This window comes from Dreissena polymorpha, chromosome 6 (genome assembly GCF_020536995.1).
Source record: "Dreissena polymorpha isolate Duluth1 chromosome 6, UMN_Dpol_1.0, whole genome shotgun sequence".
In the NCBI taxonomy this organism is placed as follows: Eukaryota; Metazoa; Mollusca; class Bivalvia; order Myida; family Dreissenidae; genus Dreissena; species Dreissena polymorpha.
The window spans coordinates 99,375,580-99,399,850 of NC_068360.1; the positions used below are offsets into that span (position 1 = coordinate 99,375,580).

Here is a 24,271-nt window from a genome sequence, read left to right on the forward strand (position 1 = left end):
CTACGAAGATTGATTATATAAGGTATAAAATACGTCAAGTATGTGTACTCGGCGGAATAGCTCAGTAGGCTAAAGCGTTTTTACTTCAGGACTCTGGCAGGACTCCAGGGGTCACTGGTTCGAAACCTGCTCCGGGCAATGTTCTTTTCCTTTTTTTAATATTATTCTTGATTTTTTACTGAAGCTTTTACGATCCAATGTTAACATTTATCAATATAAAGCATTTAATGAATAAGTTAAAAAATGCCAAACTCTGCGAAAAGGCCCCTTTAATAATGGTTTGGTTCACTTGAATTTAATGCAGACACAATACTTAAGAAAAAACTTTTGTGTTTCAAATACATGCACTGTATTTACCTGTTATTTATTGCAAAATTGTTTGTATTCATCGAATTATGATACAGTGAATAACAAAACCAATACAAGATGTAACAATAATCATTATCAACATGTATTTACGTGAAGAAGATCTTTGCCACCGGAGTAAGGGACATGTTAATGTTTTGGCGTGTCTTCTCTTACATCTTGTTATTGCATTCCATAACATAAAATCATCATAACAAATTGCATACATGAACGAAATAACAGTTTATTGTCCTATCGTTTTGTATATATATATATATATATATATATATATATATATATATATATATATATATATATATATATATATATATATATATATATATATATGGTGAGGCTTACTACAAACGGCGAAACTCTCTAACGCGTTTTTCTTTAGTACAGTTTTCGTGGCAGTTTTTTATTATTTTTTTGTTTCCAGACCCGAAACGTATCAACACTGTTTATCTGGTTTGGAAGAGCCCGGATCGCAAAAGTAATGTAATTTAAGAAACGATCGGAACCCGCAGTGATGCAGAAAATCATAAATTTGGTATTGATTACGCCGGCATGAGAATCACAAGCATCAATTGTCTGGTTCACAACTTCAGCAGATATCACATATTAGCGGACCATCGTTTATACAAAAGTATTTTGCTGTAACAAATGCGCACTTAATTTGATTTTGAAAGGTTTTGTTTATGTCTTAAGGGATAGACAAGGTTTTCCATAAATAATCGCACAGCTTTTTACTATGTTGCTGTTAAACGTTAGGCAATCAACGGATAATAAACGAGGATATTTTATTTCGTACATATACATATATATATATGCTTTTTCATTATCAAACCTTGCAAAGCATGATACACTAGGCCTTTACACAGCCGTAACTACAATTGTCTATAACTTCCGACTAGCATATACCGACAATAGCCCGTTTGCATGAAGGATTGTGTTATTACGGAACTCGGTGAGCAATGGGTTGCTCCGTATTTAATTGTATATTTTATATGATTTGGATATTTCTATTAAAAGGTATATTATAATGCACACTATTTTAAGTTATGTACAGATAATGCGCACGCTATTGGTAATTACATTTGAAAAATACGAAATTTGATTCGAAATGCATACATAATTTTGATGTTTATATGACGTTTTCATATAATGTGTTCGTACTTATTGTCATCAAGAGATAACAATCATTATTCAATACAGGGTTTAACACAACGCAATTAACGTTAACGTTGACCACGGATGTAAATGATATCTTCGTCAACAGCAGCATCACGTTAAGATGTTCAACGCCATCTACGCCGAAAACTGTTACCTGGTTAAAAAGAGAAAAAGGATCAGAAAGTATAGAAACGGTCATTTTTCAAAAGTGGGTGAAAGAAACTAACTCGTGTATAACAAACAACAATGCTATGGAGTGTTCCTGCTCTTCATCACAGGCCTATTCATGTTCTATAAAGTCGGCGAATGTATCAAATGACGGTCAACGCTGGCTGTGCAAAGCTGTAATTTCGAATGTGAATCTTGAAAGTAACATCTACACAATCAGATTAGTATGTAAGTAATCAATATGTTAATATTATTTTTATCAATCAAACTATTACTTAATCGTGTCGACTTTCTATTTTAGTATTAATAATAATATTCCTACGTCTCTTACAAGGTTCGGATCAAAAACTACTTCTCTTTTAGTTGTAAAGTGAATTAAAGTTATTTGGTGGTAACAAAAGAAACTGTTCATAGCAAATGTAGGAAAAGTGAAGAGAGTTTATTTAATATTTTGCTTTAATGTTATATATGCACAAAACGTCTTTGCCCAATACCACCACCTTGATAGATGCTTATTGCGGCAAATACTTCAACTGGATTTATTAGTTGTCAACTTTGTTACAAAACACAATTATATTGCATTTACCCATTTGCTACGTTATGCTTGTGTCGTACGAGTTGTATTATAATAAAGAGGTCAACATTGATATTGCATAAGGGATATAGGTTTTAAAACATCGTGTGTTAAATCCACTATAGATGTGTATACTGTTATCACACAATATGTTACGATATTCATTCAGATTGATGCTACCAATTGAAATACTAGTTGTGTGAAAACTGGACGAAATACATTTACGTTAAGCTACGTCAATGATCAGATATTCGAGTCGGTAAAGGCTTATTTAGAAGAACATTGTATGGTATTTTTATGGTTTAATGAATTAAATCATGTTATCGTTATATTGCGTCAGAATATAGCCTAACGCTAAGAATGTGAACCAGTAACCAGTAAACAACTCATATGCGAACGCGCAATAATTTGAATCACTAAAGATTCCATCTTACACAATTATCGATATATAAATCTTAATAAAGAACACACTACAGAATGATGATCTTTAAAAACAAACTGTTTCAAAATGTGCGTGTCGAACATAAAGAGCTTAGTTTATATATGACGAACATTTTATGAGCTCTTCGACTTCATACGTTGTAGAAATTTCAATACCAACATTGACACACGATGTAATTATATATATATATCGTTATAATTATAACTTCCAGCTTTTGCATTTAAATATCTTGACACAATTCATAAACATATGAGGAAATTTGTCGAGGAATATGATCATGGGAATGTATTGGTCAAGAAAAAGTGTTTGTTAAAATGTCCATTGCAAGCAATGACAGTTACGTGGTGGCAGCAATGTGGTCTGCGGCGATTTATATGCGTTGAATCCGATAACATGTTTGTGTTCATGCAAACACAAAACATAAAGTTTATTTGAAACATTAACAACATAAAGGGATACTTTATTAATACGCTTTAATATATTGTAAATTATAGTTTTCGTTTTATATAAAATGGAAGGGCGCATTTGATGTGTCGGTTCAGCATTAACCAAAATCGTGTTAGGTGTAAGACTGCACATTACACAATAATTAATTGGAGGCTAAACATGTACAATTAACAGGATACTCATGTAGAATTGCCGTGGGTTCTTTTACTAGTGGGTGGTAACACATTTGCTCATATTACTTTCAGGGTTGTTATCCACTAGAAAACAACAAACGATTAAAAAAATCTAGTAATTTGTGTATTATAGTACAGTTTCTCAAACGATAAATGAACTATTTTAGGTAATAATGTTGTCCCAGAATATAATCGATATACTTTCGGATAACATTATATAAAACTGTTCATATACATCTTAGTTCAAACATGTTCACTGGCCATTCTACAAATAATGTATATAATGGATTTGGTTCATAATTCTTTTTTCTACCTTCATAAAGTCTTCAGTAATTGAAGCGACTTAAATAGGCGCAGTGATATGTAAATATGTATATATATATATATATATATATATATATATATATATATATATATATATATATATATATATATATATATATATATATAATATATATATATATATATAATACAAATTAATGCAAAGTTAAATTGCGAATCTATATTTTAATTTTTTTAAATAATTCATTCATTTGGTTTTTGTTACATACATGCTCACACATTGTTTAGTAAACGTGTGCATGAAAAAGTACTTTGAAATTGAAGTTTTCATGACAGGTAATCTAGATAAGGTCGCGATGCAATCGCCACGAAACTTTGCGATGTAGGTACATGACGCTCACCGCCAAAAACAGTTTTGCACCGCATTCTGTGTTATTTCCTGTGTATATTTTTGGCTCCGGTGGCCTTACACGAACGTGGTTTCCAGATCGGAGTGCCACCGAAGGAATTGTATAATGTTAACGAGCTGCCCTGTATCGTACATGAATTTGAATAAAGACATGCTATTGATTTCATTTCATTAAATCAAACTTAAAGTTTGTCAAAGATTTCAAAATCGTTTGAAACTTAAAGCTCCGTAATTTAGATCGACACTATTAAATGTTGTCAAATAACAAAACTTAATTAAAGTGTTAACACACATTGTTGTATTTCCAGTGCCTCTGACTTCCTTGACCATTCTACCACGGACGTCGGTTGCGTACCCTGCTTTCAATGTCGTATCGAACTTTACATGCATCACTTCATTGAGCCGGCCTGCAGCTAGTATTCAGTGGTTCATTGACAACAGAAACATAACACACCTAGCTATACATTCGAACAATGATGATGTAGCAAGGAGTGATTTGCAATATAAACCAAACGCAAACGGGTACAGTAGTGGAAATATATCCTGCGTTGCAAAATATGAGTTCGAACACATAAGTAAAGTTCTAACAGCTAACATGAGCATTCAAGTACAGTGTAAGTACTAAACAAGTTTTAAAATGTATGGTGTGTTTTCATTTTAAATATTTAATGATTTTTTTGTTACTTTTGCTACGTTATGTCTATTGCATCTTGTTTCAAAATGTCTTTCCGACATTCAGAAAACGATAGCTGAATGATTTTTTTATTCGACGTATTTAAAACTAACTCGTTTGATATTTTGTTTGCAGACCCAGTTTCGAACCCAATAGTGACTGTCAACAATCGAAGTATATCAACTGGTTTCGCAATACGAGAGGATAGACTCGTTCATTTGAATTGTTTCTCCACCGGATATCCACAACCTTTATATAACTGGACTTACCCGGGCGGACGGTCGACCGGTGCTCTTCTGAAGTGTGCATTCACTCGCAATAACGGAAACGTGTCATGCAAAGCATATAATGTTATGCGCACATTGGATGGTACAAATAGCGCAGAGGCTAAAGAGAAGAATATCGCATTACAAATTAACGTATTGTGTAAGTTGGAATAAAACCATTTAGATAAGTTAACATTCTTGGTACAACTAAAGGCAAATATCTCTTGTAAGATAATCGCTTTAAAATAATGAAATGGATGTCAGAATGTAAATAAAGCTTTAAAGTTACTTCTTTTAGAATTTGGCATTGCACTTCAATGTTAACGTAGTAATACCATTAAAAATAGTTAACTCTGCAATTACAGATCCACCAGTCATTACGAAGTTATCAAGCAATGACAAGAACGTAGACATAAATAATAGCACGATAAGAGTACAGAGAGGTGACAACATCAGCATAGTCTGTACTAGTGACGCCAATCCCCCGGCTACGGTATTCTGGAATGGACAACTGAGTGTTGTATCTACATTGAGCGTCACAAGTGTACAGCATGACGCTGTATGGACTTGCCAAGCTACAAACTCTATGACTGAATTTGATGGAGAAACATCAACGTCTTCTGCAACAAGAAACATTTCCGCGATAGTATTATGTAAGAATCGGTGCACATATTTAAAGTTCGTTGCTAATTTTATATAATTGTTTTTATTTGCTGAATCATTCATACATAATTTAATGTCTGTAGATGGCCCTGGTGTTCCTAAAATCACGTATACAATTCCAACAAACTCAAATGCACTTTGAAATGCATTTAATGATCAAATCAAAGTCACATGTTACCGTTTTAATGGAAGTGTTATGTAAGTGCATATAGTAATTAACATTTACAATTGCTGAACATCTCTGATTATATATTGATCATCAACTGTTATTCTATATATTGAACAGTTGTTTCGTCAAGCCAATGTATGCACTACATAATATGAATAATCTAATAACGATCATCAGCAGATTTTGTCAAAATAAGATCGCGTACTTTAATAAAGTACACAGTAATAGGCTTATTTGATTTTACAGACTCGCCTGAGGTACAACGTCTACAGAACCAAACCGTGCTACTCAACACTTCTCTCACAGTTTTGTGCAATTTGACCAATGTTGGCAATCCACCAGCCTCCAACTTTTCATGGATAAGGAAGGACACTGGCAAAGTGATGAGTACTGGGCAAAAACTTACAATAAAAAACATTAGATTGACAGATGAAGGGGAATACCAGTGTAATGCTTCGAACATTATGCAACCAATAACTAATGAAGTGCTATACGGATTAAGTCAGTCGACAGTCTATATAAATGTTGAATGTAAGATAAAACAATTATTTAGTACACAGGTGTTCAATCATTTAAGAATAAATATAGCTATATAATAATGCTGACTTTATATACAAATCAAGCGAAAAAAAGGTTCAGTATATTTGTATAATTTTTCCGTCGTTGGAAGAAGAATTTGAGAAATAATGCATATATTGACAAAACATGATGACATTGGTAAACAAAACTCGTATTTAGCTTGTTTGTAACTCATAATATAGTGTTTATCCCACGTGTTTTTACTTTTGAATTGAACACGTACTCGATATTTATCACTGTGCAAAATACAATTAAATATGTCATAATTGCGGAAATATTTATCTAAATTGTTGTTAATCATACAATATCCACTGTTTGTATATCTGCAATTTGCCTACTGATTTCTTGGTATTAAAAGTAAAATTAAAACACATTTTTTCCAGACGAAGCATATGTACGGGTATTCAAAGCAAATCAATCAAACAATAGCATCGTTGTTAACCAGGGTGAGACAGTAGATCTGGTATGTGATGCAGATGGTGACCCCGAGCCTGTGGTTCGTTTAATGAATACTACCCGTGGGAATGAAAGAATCTTAGTTGAAATAAAAGGAAACGAAGCTAAATATCACATTCAACAAGCAAACTGTGAATATGATATTGGAAACTATACATGTTCGGCAAAAAATCATTATAACGAAGGGAGACAGTGGCTGGCACTTTTTGTTTACTGTAAGTATATTATATCAATATAAATATTTGTTTTTCAATCAGTGGTAAAGAATATAAATTAGCACAAACTGTTTTAACAGGCTCGCCTAGAACATCGCCATTTTCTCCCCCGGTTACAACATTGTACAGAGCGCCTAACGACACTGTGTTGTTCACATTCACAATAATTGCCTATCCTAAGCCGACTTCACAAGATATCGTTTGGTACAAGCGGAATGCTGATAGTTGGAGGTTGTTATCCGATGACGCCAACTCTGTGGTCGCAATCTCTGATGATAGCATGCAGACACAGCTGAAAATATTCCATGTGCAACTTAAAGATTATACCGACTACATGGTGAACGTTTCTAACAAATGGGGTTCAACAGTGAGAGTGTTCACTTTAAAAGCGCTATGTATGTACCCGTAACTCCTCATTTTTTTATTTCACATTCATCTCAAATTAACTACATTAAATATGTGTTTAACATCGTGTTACATAAGGCATCGTTTAAAATATCATATTCATTTATCACATTTACCGTATTTCAAAGCAAAACCGGAAGTTCCGAAAGAAATACAAGTAAGCAGAACAGGACAAACGGAACTGATTATCGAATGGATCCCTGGTTTCAATGGCGGAGAAAGTCAAACATTTACTATAAGGTACAAAGCATTAAGCGATGGAAGCTGGATGTTTTTTCCCTTAAACATTTCTCACTATATTTGGACAATTGATGGGTTAAAGTCTGGAACGACATACCAAATTCAGATGATGGCGCTGAACACAATAGGACAGTCGGATTGGACACAAGAAATAAACATAACTACACTGTTTGGTGCAGGTATTGAAAACTTCTTATATAATGTATATGTATCGAAATTTGTGTCTGAATATCGACAGCTTGAATAACACCATTATATTTTATGTATATTTACAAACGTTATTAATGATATATATATATATATATGTACAGTTATAGTTGGTAAGGGACCGACTTCATCTGCTATTTGGGGCTCGATAGGTGGTGCTGCAGGAGTGGTCATAATCGTCGCCGTTCTAGTTGTTATATGGAAACACAGGACACGAGGTAAATTGCTCTAAGATCAGGTGAAATATTAGGAGTCGTTGTTATCATAGTCGTGTCCGCCCTTATCTGGAGATGCAGATCACATGGTAAAACTTTACTGCAATGCATACTTGTATGTTCAACCGTTCATTAAATAGCTTTATACTTCAATTAAATCGAAACCCGTATAATGACATTTATTTTTGTTAAAGCTTGTAAATATTAAATAAATGATTAACAAGCCGTATGACCTGGACAATACTTATTCTAAATAATACTTGATATATTGTCGTCTACGTCATTACAGGACTAATCACAACAAAACATTGCCGAACGAAAAGGACCTCGTTGACCAAGTATGAGGATCTTATCCGAGGGCAGTAAGTGAAAGCACGCTTTCAACTCATTAGTTCATGTTAGTTTTTGCTTAAAAGTGTGAACATAAACATTACGATCATTATGCTTTAAAAGCGCCAAAATACTAGTTGTATCCTTGCGTAAGACACCAGGTGGTTACCATATTCAGTAGGTGTTTGCGAATGCTTTGACCTGAACAATGTATTTCCGTTCTATTAGGATGACTGGTTTTATAAAAACACTATGCTTCTAATGATACAAAGTTGATGAGATGTCAACACTATGTTTGCATTCAGGGGCAACAACGACGCCTCAACAACAGATGGAAGTTATGCAACCTGTATAATCGGTAAGGCTTAATAATATAAATTACTGATTGATTTAAATACTTCACGTTTGGAATAAGTAGTACTTATAGGACAACGTATACATATTAGCGTTGAATGTTTGCACGTGTTGTTTGAAATAGAAAGAGAACAATTCAGGCTATATTAACCTAGATATCCACTTAAATAATCGTGTGTTGTTCTACCAGACCCATCACAATCCCGCAATGCCAATCAGAACAAAACACTTGTGGAGCTTGAAAGTCGTGATAACTCGATTTTGTCGACGTGTAATGCTCAAAGAGACAATACTACATCTGCAAAGATATCTGCATCGGGGCAAACTGATGTTTCAACGACCGATCCGGAATACGTAAATTTACAGTTGTTCACTAATTGACTGTCGCGTTTGGTAATTGTTTACATATATATTTATGTATTTACATTTCAGTTTTATGATGAAAAATCGAATTGACATACTGCCTATATATGTAATATTCTGTTCTATTATGTCCTCAGTATTTTTCTAAATTATATATGCAAATGACCACGTTGATTTCTGCTCTTATAATGTTTTTTTATATATATAACACACTTATTGTTTTTATTTTTTTATATTTTAAAACAAATCACGGTCAAATAAAAGAATGATTATGTCAGACGGAACTATACGCACACTTTTTTCAATCAGTTTCATATGAAGCTATACATATATACATTTATTTGTATTTACTACTTATAGTGAACGTTGTATTTTGCCAGAACCTCTGGATAATATAATTCATGTTTGTTGTAGTGCTTAATATAATGTGGCGGTTTTGTTGTTTACATTTACACAATCGTCTTAATCATCAAACTCGCGCTCAACTGCGTAAGTGTAACATTCAATTACTTAAAGAGACATACCATCATTTGAACACCACAACGGCATTCAAGATTATTCAAACGCAATCTCTACTATCTTTATCTTAGTAATATGTGATATTTTGCATATGAAAAAAACGAGTTAATTCCTTTTAAAGATATGTTCTTATATCTTGTCATAAGCGCCTAGTTTATTTTACAAAGTATCAAATCCATAAGAAAAGAACGTAAAAACACAATAAACTTAAATGTACTGGTTAATAAAAACATGTTAACTGAACATTGAATGTCATAGTTGCGAAACATCGTAAGCAAAGAATTAGGAAACATGGGTCGGTTTGTATTCTTTTTAAATGTTTGGGTAACAGGTTAAAGTGCACATAGACAAGAAAGGGCCAGCCTCTTTAACAAATAAATCTACAGTCACAAAAAACAAAAAGCAAACCGTTGCTTTTACAAACGCAAATACATTTTCTTTAACAATTGGAGCTCTACAAATATGTTAAGCGCAAAGTTCCTAGGTAGATGCAATAGCTTCAGTAAATAATACTCAATACATGTTTGAACAATATATACATGCAAATATATGGTCGCATACATAAGCGACCATATAATAAATAAGCATACATTGTGTAATATCCAACACAAAACCGTTGTTAAAAAAAGAGCTGACACTCAATTGGAAAATTGGGATGTCCTTGTGTTTATTCCCCATTTACGAGTTCTAGATAAGGTTATGAATTATTTACGGTCTGAAATCATAGCTAAACGTTACGGTCATCGAACTGACATCTCGCAAACTGTCAATCAGATTCTTATCTAATTATCGATCGACCAATCTGCGATCAATAAATCGTGCACGCCGGTTGCTAACGACATGTCCGCCATTTTCTAGACAAGCCGAATGCCTAGTTCTTGTTTATTTAACGGGTTTCTTTTATTTTGTTCACAAAATAGGACATGAAATTTAAAAAAAATGTGTAAATAAGATTTACGTCCATGTAGATAGATATAAAGAAAGTGATTAGTATTTTATGAAGAAAAAAAATCCATTTCGAATCATACAAGAAGAAGTTTTGTAACATGAACTACAAGTCTGTTAACCAATTGTAAATATCTCTACTGTTGCATTGATGAGGAATCCAATATAATTATAATGTTCTTCATGTTGGCATATGAGGTCTCATGTTTAGGTCTTCATGTGTGTACATAATATATAATTTGGATGTAATCTATATGCCACCATATATTTCAATGTTTCTATGCTACAGTCAAAATAAAACTAACACTACTTTACATATTTGCATTTGTTTTATTTTCTTGTAAATTTGAAACACTCTAGTTTGAAATGAATTTGTTTCGTCTTTAGTTACACCTCAGAAAGCAAAGATGTAAAGGATGTTTATTGAAGTCACTTGGTCAGTCATTCTGTACAAAATTGATTTGTGGTAATCTAGTGATAAAATTAAAAAATAGAACAGGTTATAACAAAAATTTTGATCGTTTTGTAAGATCAAAATTGAAGTTGTCTGCAGACTGATTAACAGGAAATTGTGACTTGTACAATTGTAAAATTACCCGTTTCAGACTAGTTGGTCATAGGAAGTTTTCGCCCCTTTATACTCCTTGTAAATTAGTTTTAGTAATGCATTAATTATTAAACACCATAAGTATTGCTGCAGCAATCTAGAATTTTGAATTCTTTCTCCCCGTTTTTTTTGTACCGGCCTATTGACAAGTACATATGTAGCACACACAATGGGGGTTGTGTTAATTGTTGTTATAAATATACTTTCCCTGTCCGGTGCTTATGAATAATTGGAATATACAATGAAATATAATTTCCTTGTCAGGCGTTTATGAGTAATTGGACTATACAATGAGAAAAGTCAATAAAAATGGCTTTGCACTTTTATTAAGTCGATTTAAATTCCTTACTTTCTTAATGATATTTTTCCTCTTGTTTTTTGTTCAAAGATGAGTGTTCAAAATTTCAAAACATTATTATCAATTGAGAAACTGTGTCTTATACTCTGTTTCAAAATTTGAAATCACATCACAGTACATGTAGTATGAAATTTAAATTTTTGGTGAATGTTGAATCAACAAATATAACTATTACTATTCAATTAAAAAAATGTTGTCTTATTATGCATACAGTTCTTAAAAATGTTAGGGTTATATTTAAAATTTAAACACATTCACATACTTTAGTCAACCTTTCTGCTTGTATACATTTGAAATTAATCTGACTATATAACAATATGCTAATATTACAACAAAAGTATAAACCAATAATCGGTAAACATAGTCTGTGATGTCTTTTCAAGCAGCAACTGTTCAATTAATTTATTGTCTGAGAAGCTTAAATGTAAAATTCGACCCTATACCACAATCAGAAGCAAAGTGATGGCTTTGTGTAAACAGCATAACACCAGAACAGCCTAAGAGTAACTGGCATTATGTTCAGGTTGTATGCTGTTTGCTGCTCATCAGTATCTCAGGATTCGAAATGAAGCCTTAAACACTTAAATTGTATAATAAGTATGAAATATATTTAATTTAATGTAACTTTCTACGGGACTAAAAGCATTTCAAACAAGAAATGTCACCATAGGATGACATATGCCCCCTTTAAACGCTTCGATAGAAGTTATGAGCATTTTTCGAAACCTAATCGCAGATTTCGAAACCTAAACGCGGACCCTAAGTTCAAGATCGAGGTCAAATGGGTCAAACTTTGTGTTCTTATGGAAAGGCCTTGTCCATATACACATGCATACCAACTATGAAGGTTATATCTCAAGGGATATAGAAGTTATTAGCATTTTTCGAAACCTTAACGCAAAGTATGACGGAATGACAGACAGACGAACAGACGACCACTATATTCCGTCCTTCGAGGGCATTAAAACGTATCTAAGTGGTGAAGGGCTAAATTTCAAATTCGACCCTATACCACAGTGGGTTTTAAAGACGCCAAATTTAAGGTGAAATCGGTGATCACTAACACACAACGATGTGTGTTTGCCCCCGGGCTATATCTGTCTTAATTGTTCATGTACAAGTAGTTTTCCATCAACTCCATACACTACATGTATGTGACATATTTACTGCAAAAGAATTAATTTATAGTCCGTGTCTGGTTTCAGTTATTATACTTGAAGTTATAATATGCGAACAATAAGAAACTGAAATCTGCAAAGATGCACTGCTCCTTTAAATACACAACATATAGGTTATCATCTTTCTCTCATATCCAAAAAATAAAAACATCAGAAAAAATAAATGTAACAGGTGTAAGGGTTTCAGTTATGGATTTATCATCAATTAAAATAGATAATTATAAAGCTTTATAAAGTTTTTTTATTACAAATATGTGTATTTCTAACACAGTGGTACATGCAGCGCCAGCGAGATAATTTAGAGGAATTTGATGTCTACAATTTCCAACGCCGAAATGTGGTATTGACAAGTGCGAATGGAAGCTTCAATATGTAGAATAACCAAAATTACCAAAATCCTCCTTATAGAAAATTAATTTATTCCAGAAACTGAAATGTCATAAGCAATATTAATTATGAATTATATCACATGCATGTGTAAACTAATAGGGAGTATTGGTATTTGCGTAACTTAACGTAATAAACGTTATAAATTGCGTTTTATGTCAGAAATAAGCGCAAACAATTATATGTTACTATTTTTATAAAAACGAATCGATTCCACCGTTTTGTTGATCTGCACTTTTATACATGGGGGATTTCGGTGTCAGAAAGCGTGTAAAATTAAATTTCAGTTATAAAGCACTGTTCGCGTCAAATACCTGTGGACAAAATGTTTCGTTAGTATTTTCGCAAATTCAAATGGGTAAATACCAGTGCAGAGGTATTATATACAGTTAATGTTCTTTATAAACTAACATTGGTTTACATTTGCATCATAAATATGTGACGCAAATCTCATTTACCAATGTTATAAGGTGTGAAAAAAGTCCATACAAACCATCCGAACAATCGCGTAATCAATCTATAGGTAAAGACCCATTTTGATATTAGCTTGCCTAGGTTTTCTAACCGCTTAGCCACGTGACTAAGTGTGTGGAGCGATCTTCGTCCAGGCGAGATGTCAATTAGATCAACAACACGTAACGTGTAATTTTTATAAAAGTGCGCATGCATTTAGGAACGAAATATACGTTTATTGTCACCATCACCATTATTGTTTTAGTTGCAATTGGAAAGGAACGCCCAATGTGTCATAGTGTGTCCGACTTCAAAGTCCTTACAAAGTTTGGTGTCATTTACAATTCAAGAATCATCGATTCAATTTTAAGTATTTTAAAACTTAATGAATTATTACTCTTCCATTGTAGTCTTTGTCACTTGTTAAGTGGTGTATTATAATGTGTATACGCATATTAAGTAATTTATAATCAGGATTTTATGTCAAACACTTTAATATTAATTTAAACATGCACCTAAATTAATGTTAACAAGTTGAACATAGGACTTGTTGTAAATATCAAAAGCCAAGATGCCACTAAATGTGTGCGTGACGTGCACATCTTGTACGTCGGTCGAGTGCTTTGAACTTCATATCGAATTGATAAAAATCATATCAGAGGGGGTAAAATTAACGGCCGTAATGGTTATGTTGAACTAGCTGTAGTTAAGAATCGCTTTTAACAGTCTATTTAAACCCGTGTGTAAATAAACATATGTATCCAATTTTGCTGTGTTTCAATAGGATAGTTACAACTGCAATGAAATACTATGTTCTGATTAACACACGATCACATCCAATGCAAACCGTAAATCTGCCAGTTTTGAGACATTGGTGGGAGCTTAGGTTTGCTACTATGCTGTTCTTTCACTTTAAAGAGAACTTATACTATAAGTCAAAATAAGCAACTCATATGCGTGGAGATAAATGCAAATGTATTTCGGATATGTATATAATAGTATATTAAATATTAGCCCATATAAGGCACTATAAAATAATAAAGTGTTCGTCATGTTTAATTATCAATAACAAGCGCTAGTAAATGGTTTAATAAAAAAGTATTTTGCAATGTTTTTATATGGTATAAAACATTGTTTTTTTTGGATGAATTTAATGTTGATTAAAGACATTCAAAAAAAATATTGAACATACTTATTTGAACTTAGAATGTTATGACCTAAATTACTAAGTGTAATTGTTGTTAGGTTTAATCAACGTAAACACATTAAGTGGAAACGATTTATTCAGATCATACTTCAATTGAATTCAATAAGATTGTTATTTTAATTATGGCAAAATTGAACCTCAAGTGTTATAGTTAATTGTACTTTACATTCGCGACTTTTAATTTTAAGTGTATTTACGTTTACTTGTTTATCGCAATTTATCGTTCAAACCTTTCGTGTCTCTGTTTGCTATCTTGGAATAGGTTATGTGCGAATAAGTTGATACAATAAATTGCCATTCTGTAAAATTGCTTTAGGAGTAGTAGTTGATACGACCGTTATAGAACATAACAGAAAATAATAGTTTATTTTGACTAAAGCATATATAAAGCTCATCGTAATAAACATACATATACAATAACAGCAAGCGTTTCAATTAAATACAAAACATACATCATTTCAAAGAAAGATCTTTTCAATAATAAATTAAATACAACATGTTTAAGTGAGAATGTCACATGGAAGAGGCAAATACTCAATGACCACATAATGTAAAAATGTTGTTTAATGATTTAGATATATAATGTATACTACATATATAAGACATTTTCTCGCATTGCAAAGCCTTTTACACACAACATGGCTAGTTTTCCAAACGTTTTTTTTTCTTTGAACTAATAAGTAGTTCGATAAACTTAAACAAATTTGGACGAAATCTATAATACTTTGGAATTATATTAATTTGTGATAGTGAACAACCGTCTTTGAGAAGTAGGATATCATAACATAAAATCTATACACATCAAATAAAATAATATTATATATAAATCTTCCCAATCTTGTCATTTGAGCCAATAAACATCTTTTTAACGAATATACTTTACTTAATAACACACGATAAATAGCAAACGCACACCATAATGCTCAATGTTGTGAGACATCGGTGATAGTAATCGTGATTGTATTGTTTACTTATACATAAAACAACAAGAGGAATCAAGTCTTATTAACAGTGCAGGTTTATTGTAAACTAAACCAGCCACCCGTCGGTATGATTAAGGCTCAATACTGGAAAATATTATACTGGAAATACTACTAGAATACAAAGAACGTACTATTCCTAAATTCATCCGCATTTGTTCAATTGATAGCGTGAACATAGCAAAATCATCATGTCTTATGCGTCGGGTAACAGTTGGTATTTGTTGGTGTTTGTTGTTACTTTATTTAAAAAATACCCTTGTGTATATCATGAAAGCAATTTCAATACAAAAGCTAGACAGAATGTTCTCGTCTCCAATAATTATAAAATGCTTTCGTCGATAAGCATGCATCTTTATTACATAAGCGATCTTATGGTGACATTACACTTACTTAGTTCGTATCGGAATTAGTGCCTATTTCTAAATAATTGCTGTTCTCTTCTTGAAAATAAGCCATTTTAAAATATGATGTATGTATTTTGTGATTATTTCTAATATCCTGTATGTGTCTGGCATACTGTGATGCCTTGGATTGGAAGCTTACTAAAAATATGACCTTTTGTTGGGGGGGGGTCTATTGTATGGGCCTTTTGTCAACATTAAGTTTCCGAGACACGGTAATAGTGTCGAGTGGAGAGAGCTCACTTGTTATCATCAAAAATAACCTAAACCGCTTTTTTTAACGTAGCCAGCCTAAACATTTTCATGGATAAGGGAGCAAACACTGTGGGCACTGGGAACACTTGTAATAAACAACATCGGGTTGACAGATCAAAAGAGAACACCAGTGTAATGCTTTGAATAGCATGCAGTCTATAGGCAAAGCCGTAGTTTACGGATTAAATCGGTCGACATTTTATATTAATGTTAAATGTAAGATAGCATATTTATTTTGTATGTATTAAACATTGTTTTTAAAATCATTCAACAATATACGCATATATTATGATGGCATCACAAAAAAACGGGTTATCCATTGAAGTGAAACATAATGTATTTTAAATCGTTGTACAAATTACACCGTCCTTTGAAGAATAATTCGCAATACATTAGAACACACTGTGTGTACAATGTGTATATTGACAATAGGTACCAAGATGCAATAGGCGACAACAAATATTGTTTACCTTTTGTGTTACTCGGCATGCATTGTTTTAATAAAGGTTTTAACCTGTAAACTTGAACAATTACGCGTTATTAATCATTTTGTACAATATAGTGCAATCGTTACTTGTATTGTATATTTAGACTTTCCATATTGATTTAGTTGTGTTACATTAAAAATAAAAATACATTTTCTTCCAGACATGAATGTTCTTAATGTTCACAGTTGACGACGCACGAAAGAGACGCACCACGGACGAAAATTGATAACTTAATGTCACTATGAGCACGTTTGGCTCAGTTGAATTTCGATCATAGTATACGATCGTCAGATAAAACACATTTATTGTTAACGAATATTGAACATAGGGAGGTACATGGTATACACGCATAGGTGTCTCATAAGCTAAATTGGCTGGCCCTTTCAATAGTGGTGACACTATAATAAAAAAGACCTTCACCTTTACCTTTTTTATTGTGAGGATGATACCATTATAACGAAAAGGATATATGATGATGTTGTTGTCCATGATAATGCTGATGTTATATATTAGGTTTTGAATTAGGTTAGATAATTTCAGATAAGATACACACATATCACAATCCCCAAATTGTCAGTTAGTTAAAGTGTCGTTTGCCTCTAAGTGCAAAATTAATTAACGGTCTAGTTTATCTGTTAATCCTCGCCCCATGTGGTGTTCCAGTCGGTATACTGGTAGTAATACACGATATATTGGGCCACAATAAAAACATGTCTCTCAGGTGATTGAACAATGGCTGTGTAGGAAATCAATATTGATTTATTTTATTTCAGTAGTATATAGACATCTTTTGTATGTATTATTTATGTAACAAATACTCCTACAACAAAGACTAAGAAAACAAATGTTACAATATATGTGTCTTCTTTACTTTCTTCTAAGCTATTGCTACTGCTACTTCTGCTGCTACTTCTACTGCTACAGTTACTGCTAATACCGCTGCTTCTGCTGCTACTGCTGCTGCTGCTACTGCAACTGTTACTTCTATGCGACTGCTACTGCTTCTGCTTCTGTTTCTGCTACTGCTTCTGAGGCTGCTGCTATGCTACTGCTTCTGCAACTGCTACTGCTATGCTACTGCTAGTGCTACTGCTTTGCTACTGCTACTACTACTACTGATTCTGCTACTGCTATTGCAATTTCTACTTCTTCTGCTGTTCTGCTGCTGCTGCTGCTACTGCTACCGCTATGCTACTGCTACTGCTATGCTACTGCTATTATTCTGCTACTGCTACTGCTTCTAGTAATACTACTGCTTCTGCTACTGCTACTGCTGCTGCTACTGCTGCTGCTGCTGCTTTTGCTTATGCTTCTGCTTATCTGCTACTGCTTCTGCTACTGCTACTGCTACCAATTATAATAATTATATCAACAATGCTGTGTCTTCTACTTTTACTACTATTGTTTCTGCTTTTTCATATTTTCTTTGTTAATGTGACAATGTTAGCTATCAAATTTGTCCTGCGATTCGATTACTGTTTCATTGAACTGCTACAGTTACTGCTTATACTGCTGCTTCTGATGCTACTGCTGCTGCTGCTGCTTCTGTTACTGCTACTGCTACTTCTATGCGACTGCTACTGCTACTGCTTCTGTTTCTGCTCTTCTGCTACTGCTTCTACTGCTGCTGCTATGCTATGCTACTGCTACTGCTATTGATACTACTACTACTGATTCTGCTACTGTTACTGCCGCTTCTACTGCTACTGCTACTGCTATTTCTACTTCGTCTGCTCTTCTGCTGCTGCTGCTGCTACTGCTACTGCTATGCTACTTCTACTGCTGCTGCTACTGCTATTATTCTGCTACTGCTACTGCTTCTAGTACTAGTACTGCTTCTGCTACTGCTACTGCTGTTGCTACTGCTGCTGCTGCTGCTTATGCTTCTGCTCATCTGCTACTGCTTCCGCGACTGCTACTGCTACTAATAATAATAATTATATCAACAATGCTTTGTCAACTACTTTTACTACTATTGCTTCTGCTTTTTCATATTTTCTTTGTTAATGTTACAATGCTAGCTATCAAATTTGTCCGTCGATTCGATTACTGTTTCATTGAACGGGATCATCAAAGGCCATACACTTTTTATTTTATAACCGACGCTATTGTACTAATTAGTACTAAAACAGCATTTTGCCATAATCAACAGTTTAAACATGCCGTAGTATTCTTGGAAGTCAACCTCTGATTGGACTGTATGTGTAAAACTTTAGCGATGTTATTGTTGTCCGTTTGACGTACCACAATTTTATCTTGATGGAGCACAACGTGTAATGCCGTAGTATTCTTGGAAGTCAACCTCTGATTGGACTTTATGTGTAAAACTTTAGCGATGTTATTGTTGTCCGTTTGACGTACCACAATTTTATCTTGGTGGAGCACAACGTGTAATAAAGATCCCTTTTTGAGTGGCGATAAATGCTAGTTTCTATAGTTTAACAGTAAGAAAACAAATGTTACAATTAAGTTGTCTTCTTTGCTCATCGTCTTCATATTTTCTTCTTGTTCATCGTTTAAGTTTAATTTTAAGTTTGAGTTTTAGTCTTAGTCATACACATTGTTTTGACGCAAGCATAGTTTTCAGCACTGAACCCGTTTATTCATCTGATAAGATGGGGATCTCATCAGGAGTTTCATCTCGTTTGTTAGGTGGGGAGAAGGGTCCGAATGATAAAGTTATAGTTGGCTCACGAATCACATTTCACAAAATTTGGACAAACATGCACAAACATAAGTTAAGTATTTCAAAGATCATAACTTATCTTTATTTTGATTAACTACGTTTTAAGTATTAAACTATAATTATATATTGAGTGTGTGTCGCATAAATACAAAATTGATTATTTATATAGAATTGAATTCAATCATAGTGGTCGGCAGTCATAAACATTCGTTATGAAGGGTTGCTAAAGCACAGTGTACACTTGCGATGTTTTTTGGGGGTAGAGGGGGACTTTTATAGAATTCCTTCAAATATCAAAAACTAACGAAACAATTATTGAATAGTAAACATAGAATTGTAAACAAATAAAGCTATCCGTCACACTGTTCTATTTTAACGCATACCATTATGCATGGTAGCTAAAGAACAATGTATACTACTGATGTTTATTGTTATTTGCTTGAATTATTTTTTTAAAGGGTTAAAGTAGTCCTTCAAATAACAAACAATCACGCAACATTGATTTGTATAGTAAACTTAAAAATGTTTACAAAATGTGTTTTATCATATATCGTGTGTGTAGTCAAGTCAAGTCACCGAAATAACTTGTAACTCAAACATTTCAGAACCTCAACTTGTCTTATCGGTTATATGGGAAAGGTGTCGATTTTATTGCCTACATCACATATGAATTATGTCTGTAAGCTATATTTAAGCTAGGGGTCATTAATTTGTATATTCTCCTTATCTCATCACATTATGGTCGTCATTATAATTGAAATCGTGATAAAATCTAACATATTCATAGTACCAACAAAACGGCATTACCATTCAAGCTTTTGTCCATATTTTCATAATTTTCTATTTATTTATTTTTTAGGTAGTTTGCACGGGAAAATCTCCGCTTATGGTAATGTTTATTAATTAATTATATATGTGTAAGAAGATTTTTCCGACGGAAAATACAGAGGGAAAATATTTCCTTTCCGAACTATGTATCAATTAAAGGTTTTTAAATGTATAAACTGAATGCCTATACAAACATCTTTTTTACAGAAAATAAGCACACACGTCTCTGGAACGCGTTCTATTCGATCTCTGTCGATTTTATTATGTGTACTTTTAGAAAATTGCCTTTTAACAAAGTATGAAAATCAATTTTATAGTTTAGAATGGGATTATGCTTTGTCTTTATAGTTATGAAAACTGTAGATATTTTTAATCAAATTGAGTCGTTGCGTTTTCGCTGTGGTATGAGATGAACATCAGGAGGAGGATGTTTATGAGAGCGATGATGTTAATAATGAAGATAATGATGACGACGAAAATAAATGATGATGGTTATTTATACTGATCATGAAGAAGAATGTACAATATTTACAATAGTTATTATGGTAGCGGTGATATTGGTGATTTTATGATGATTGTGATAATGGGGAGGATTATGCATATGCTTCCGATGCGACCGCTGCTGATGAAGCTGCTACCGCTGCTGCTGCTGCTTATGATGATGCTGATGATGGTGGGGATGATGGTGATAGTAATGATGGTGATAATGATGATTATATGATGATATCAATGTTGATATTGATGTATGATGATGATGATGATGATGATGATGATGATGATGATGATGATGATGATGATGATGATGATGATGATGATGATGATGATAATGATGATGATGATGATGATGATGATGATGATGATGATGATGATGATGATGATGATGATGATGATGATGATGATGATGACGACTATGATGAAATTACTTTTTGTATACAAGAGATTTGCATTAAATTAATGCGAAAAGATGTTTCTATCTAGCGGCTAGATGGATAGACATTTATTTTTCCTCCATTCATGGAGAGCATATCATATAATAAAGCAAGGAAGTACAATCGCGTATATACACATACAAAAGATCAAACTGAAACAACTCAATACAGCCATTAGATTATAAGTATAACATACTAGATTATAGATAGATGATAAATAATCGTTAATTCCTAAGGAATATAATCACATTGGCGTAATACTAATCACCCTTTTCCAGTTTATCTTATTCGCCGAGAATATGTCTTGAAGCGAAAACGAAAATAAAGACATAATATACGAATATACTTAATATTTGTCACAGGTTTTGCCTTCCGGAAGACTGCTATATAGTGTTAAGATACACTAACATAGATTGTATCGACATGTCAACATATGTGTAAAAAAAGCAACAACAACCACATAAAAACTGACTCAGAGCGTCCAACACTAGTTTGCACAATCTAAAATGCACAAAAGATGGCTCAACATTTTCCGGTATCATTTTCAGCGTCGATGCACTTTGTTCTAAGCCATTTAAGTGAATGAAGCGCGAAAGTTCCGTAATTCCGATGCATTCAATTAAAATTGTCCATATATGTTTTTTGCTTATCCTCTAGCAAGTGACAATAACACATTTTATGAACTACGAGATTAACGGTTTACACGCAACAATGTCTGCATTCTCGTACATACTGTCTAGATACAAACATACCTATTATAAGAACCTACGCTCTTATGTTAATGTTAATGTTAACGCCGTTCGGGAAATTTAATTATAACGTTGGCGCGAAATATATATATACGCATCCGACGTCATACGTTGGCGCGAAATATATATATACGCATCCGACGTCATTTATCCATTGTTATTCTACGTAAATATCTGTTAAGTTTAAATTTTTTAATAGTGTGGCATTTGTGTGGCATTTTGTGTATGGAAGAATTAATATCGGTAAATATATTGTTGGTACTTATATTGTATATGTATTTCTGTATGTATTATCATCATTATTACATACGCGAAATCGTTTGAATTATTTATTTAAATACTATGTTAATAATTTAGTATGTTTGACTGTATATATTATAAATGTATTGTATTTATTTTAAGAGAATCGTCAGCAAATAAAAATAATGACGCATATCTCGTGCCTTCGTTTTGAAATGGCCAACTCTTAAAAATTCAAGATATTTGTCCGTGCAACATGGAAGAAACAAAAACCACAATGGACTTTGTAAACAGCAAAAGGAAACGGTCGACGCAAAAGGCGTTGATGACGAAATTGTACAATGAACTGGAGAAAAAAAAGAGGTCGCGTGAAAACATCGATCACGTGAAAGTTTTATACCAGAAACTTTGCGAGAGATTTAAACAGTTCAAAAATGCTCATCTCCAGTGTTTAGAATTGTGCTCAGCGCCGGATGTGGCTGAAAATTTGGAACTGACGTATGGAAATTGCCTAGAGAACTTTGTTGAATTCCGGGAGCGGTTTCCCAGTGGACAGCAACTGACGAGAAAACACCGGAAGAGGTTGACGCGTGTTCCGTGGCAAGCCGGATAAGTTCGGCGTCGTCAGGGTCAGCCATAAAGAAACTCCGGAAAGCAAAGGCTAAACGCTTAGTACTCGAGCATAGACTAAAGAGAATCAAGGAGAGGCATGACCTTAAATTAAAGCAACAGCTGTTTGACACGCAGTGCGAGCTGAAGGAAGCGGTCCTAGAGGAATCCGTGTGGAGGGAGGCAGACTGCGACAAGTCCGGGACTAAGAACGATGATGAGGACTGTGTCGCGATTAACGTTTCCAATCTGGCACCGAGATCTGCAACCGAGTATCCGGGGCCTGATGTGCACGCGGACGGTGGACGGGCGGGCGTTTCATCGACCGGAAGTGTTGGTGTTTCGGACTTATTTGCGCGCACGAGTGTTACGCACACGAGTGTGAAGAACCCGAATGCAAAAGCGTCTACATCCGAGGACCATGGCATGCGTGACTTACGGTCGACACAGAGCTAGTCTCCTGCGACTGCGGCAAAGGCAGCGTCTCCGAAGCGGAAGTCGAACTCGAGGAGTAAATCTCCCAAGCCTGCGAGCAAATCCAGAAAGCGCAGTAAGTCCAGGTAGAGGTCCGCTTCAAAGAAACGCAGTAAGTCCAGGAAGAGGTCGGCTTCAAAGAAACGCAGTGAGTCCAAGAAGAGGTCGGTTTCAAAGAAACGCAGCAAGTCTAGGCGTAGGAGAAGCAAGACCAAGAAGGCTTCAAAAAAACTCAGCAAGTCCAAGAAGAGGTCTGGCTCAAAGAAAAGGAAGAGCAGATCCAGGCGCAGGAAGAGCCAGAAGCGCAGCAAGTCTGGAAAACGCAGGAGCAGGCCCAGGTCCAGAAGGCGTCTAACTGGTAAGGTGGCTTCCGTAATGAAGATGGTGGCACATGCCATCGCAGCAAACGGTACCAAGAAGGGCGCTTCCCCGCAGGCAATCCGCAAGTACGTGGCTGCACCAGCAATCTGGCAGGCGGGTTCCTGAACTTCGTGGTGAGGCGTGTCATCGCCGCTGGTGTGAAGAACGGCATGTTGACCAAGAGTGGTTCAGGCTTCAAGCTTAAGAAAGCCGCAATGGGGAAGAGGCGTGCCAGGAAGGCCAGCAAGCGCGGTGCACGTAGGAGGAAGGCACCCAAAAAGGCCGGAAAGAAGGCAAAGAAGACCATGGATAGCAAACACAAAGCCAGGGACAGTCGCAGAAGGAGCAGATCAACTACAAGAAAAAAGAAGAAAAAGTCCCTCAGTAGAAGTCGTTTAAGGTCAATGTCAAGGGCACGCGAAAGAAAGAAGAAGAAAAGAAAAGATCGCTTATACAGTAGGAGTAAA

At 34.2% G+C, this 24,271-nt stretch overlaps 1 protein-coding gene and 1 pseudogene across 3 annotated transcripts; both read left to right on the plus strand.

Annotated features, from left to right (window-relative positions):
• Positions 1-1,246: 1,246 nt before the first annotated feature.
• On the plus strand, positions 1,247-10,926 carry LOC127836612 (hemicentin-1-like). 3 transcript variants are annotated; one of them, XM_052363279.1, is made up of 13 exons: positions 1,247-1,377; positions 1,561-1,914; positions 4,322-4,627; positions 4,822-5,112; positions 5,318-5,605; positions 6,031-6,315; positions 6,747-7,034; positions 7,115-7,429; positions 7,568-7,858; positions 7,991-8,104; positions 8,391-8,463; positions 8,737-8,789; positions 8,976-10,926. In XM_052363279.1, exons 1-13 carry the CDS (start codon positions 1,320-1,322, stop codon positions 9,164-9,166), a joined length of 2,907 nt encoding a protein of 968 aa, XP_052219239.1. In that variant the 5' UTR covers positions 1,247-1,319; the 3' UTR covers positions 9,167-10,926. The 3 variants fall into 3 exon arrangements, with proteins under 3 accessions (XP_052219239.1, XP_052219240.1, XP_052219241.1); XM_052363280.1 differs by having other exon boundaries at positions 8,039-8,104; XM_052363281.1 differs by lacking the exon at positions 1,247-1,377 and having other exon boundaries at positions 1,786-1,910.
• A 10,127-nt stretch (positions 10,927-21,053) lies between these two features.
• LOC127835939 (serine/arginine repetitive matrix protein 2-like) lies at positions 21,054-23,930 on the plus strand (annotated as a pseudogene).
• The last annotated feature ends 341 nt before the right edge of the window (positions 23,931-24,271 follow it).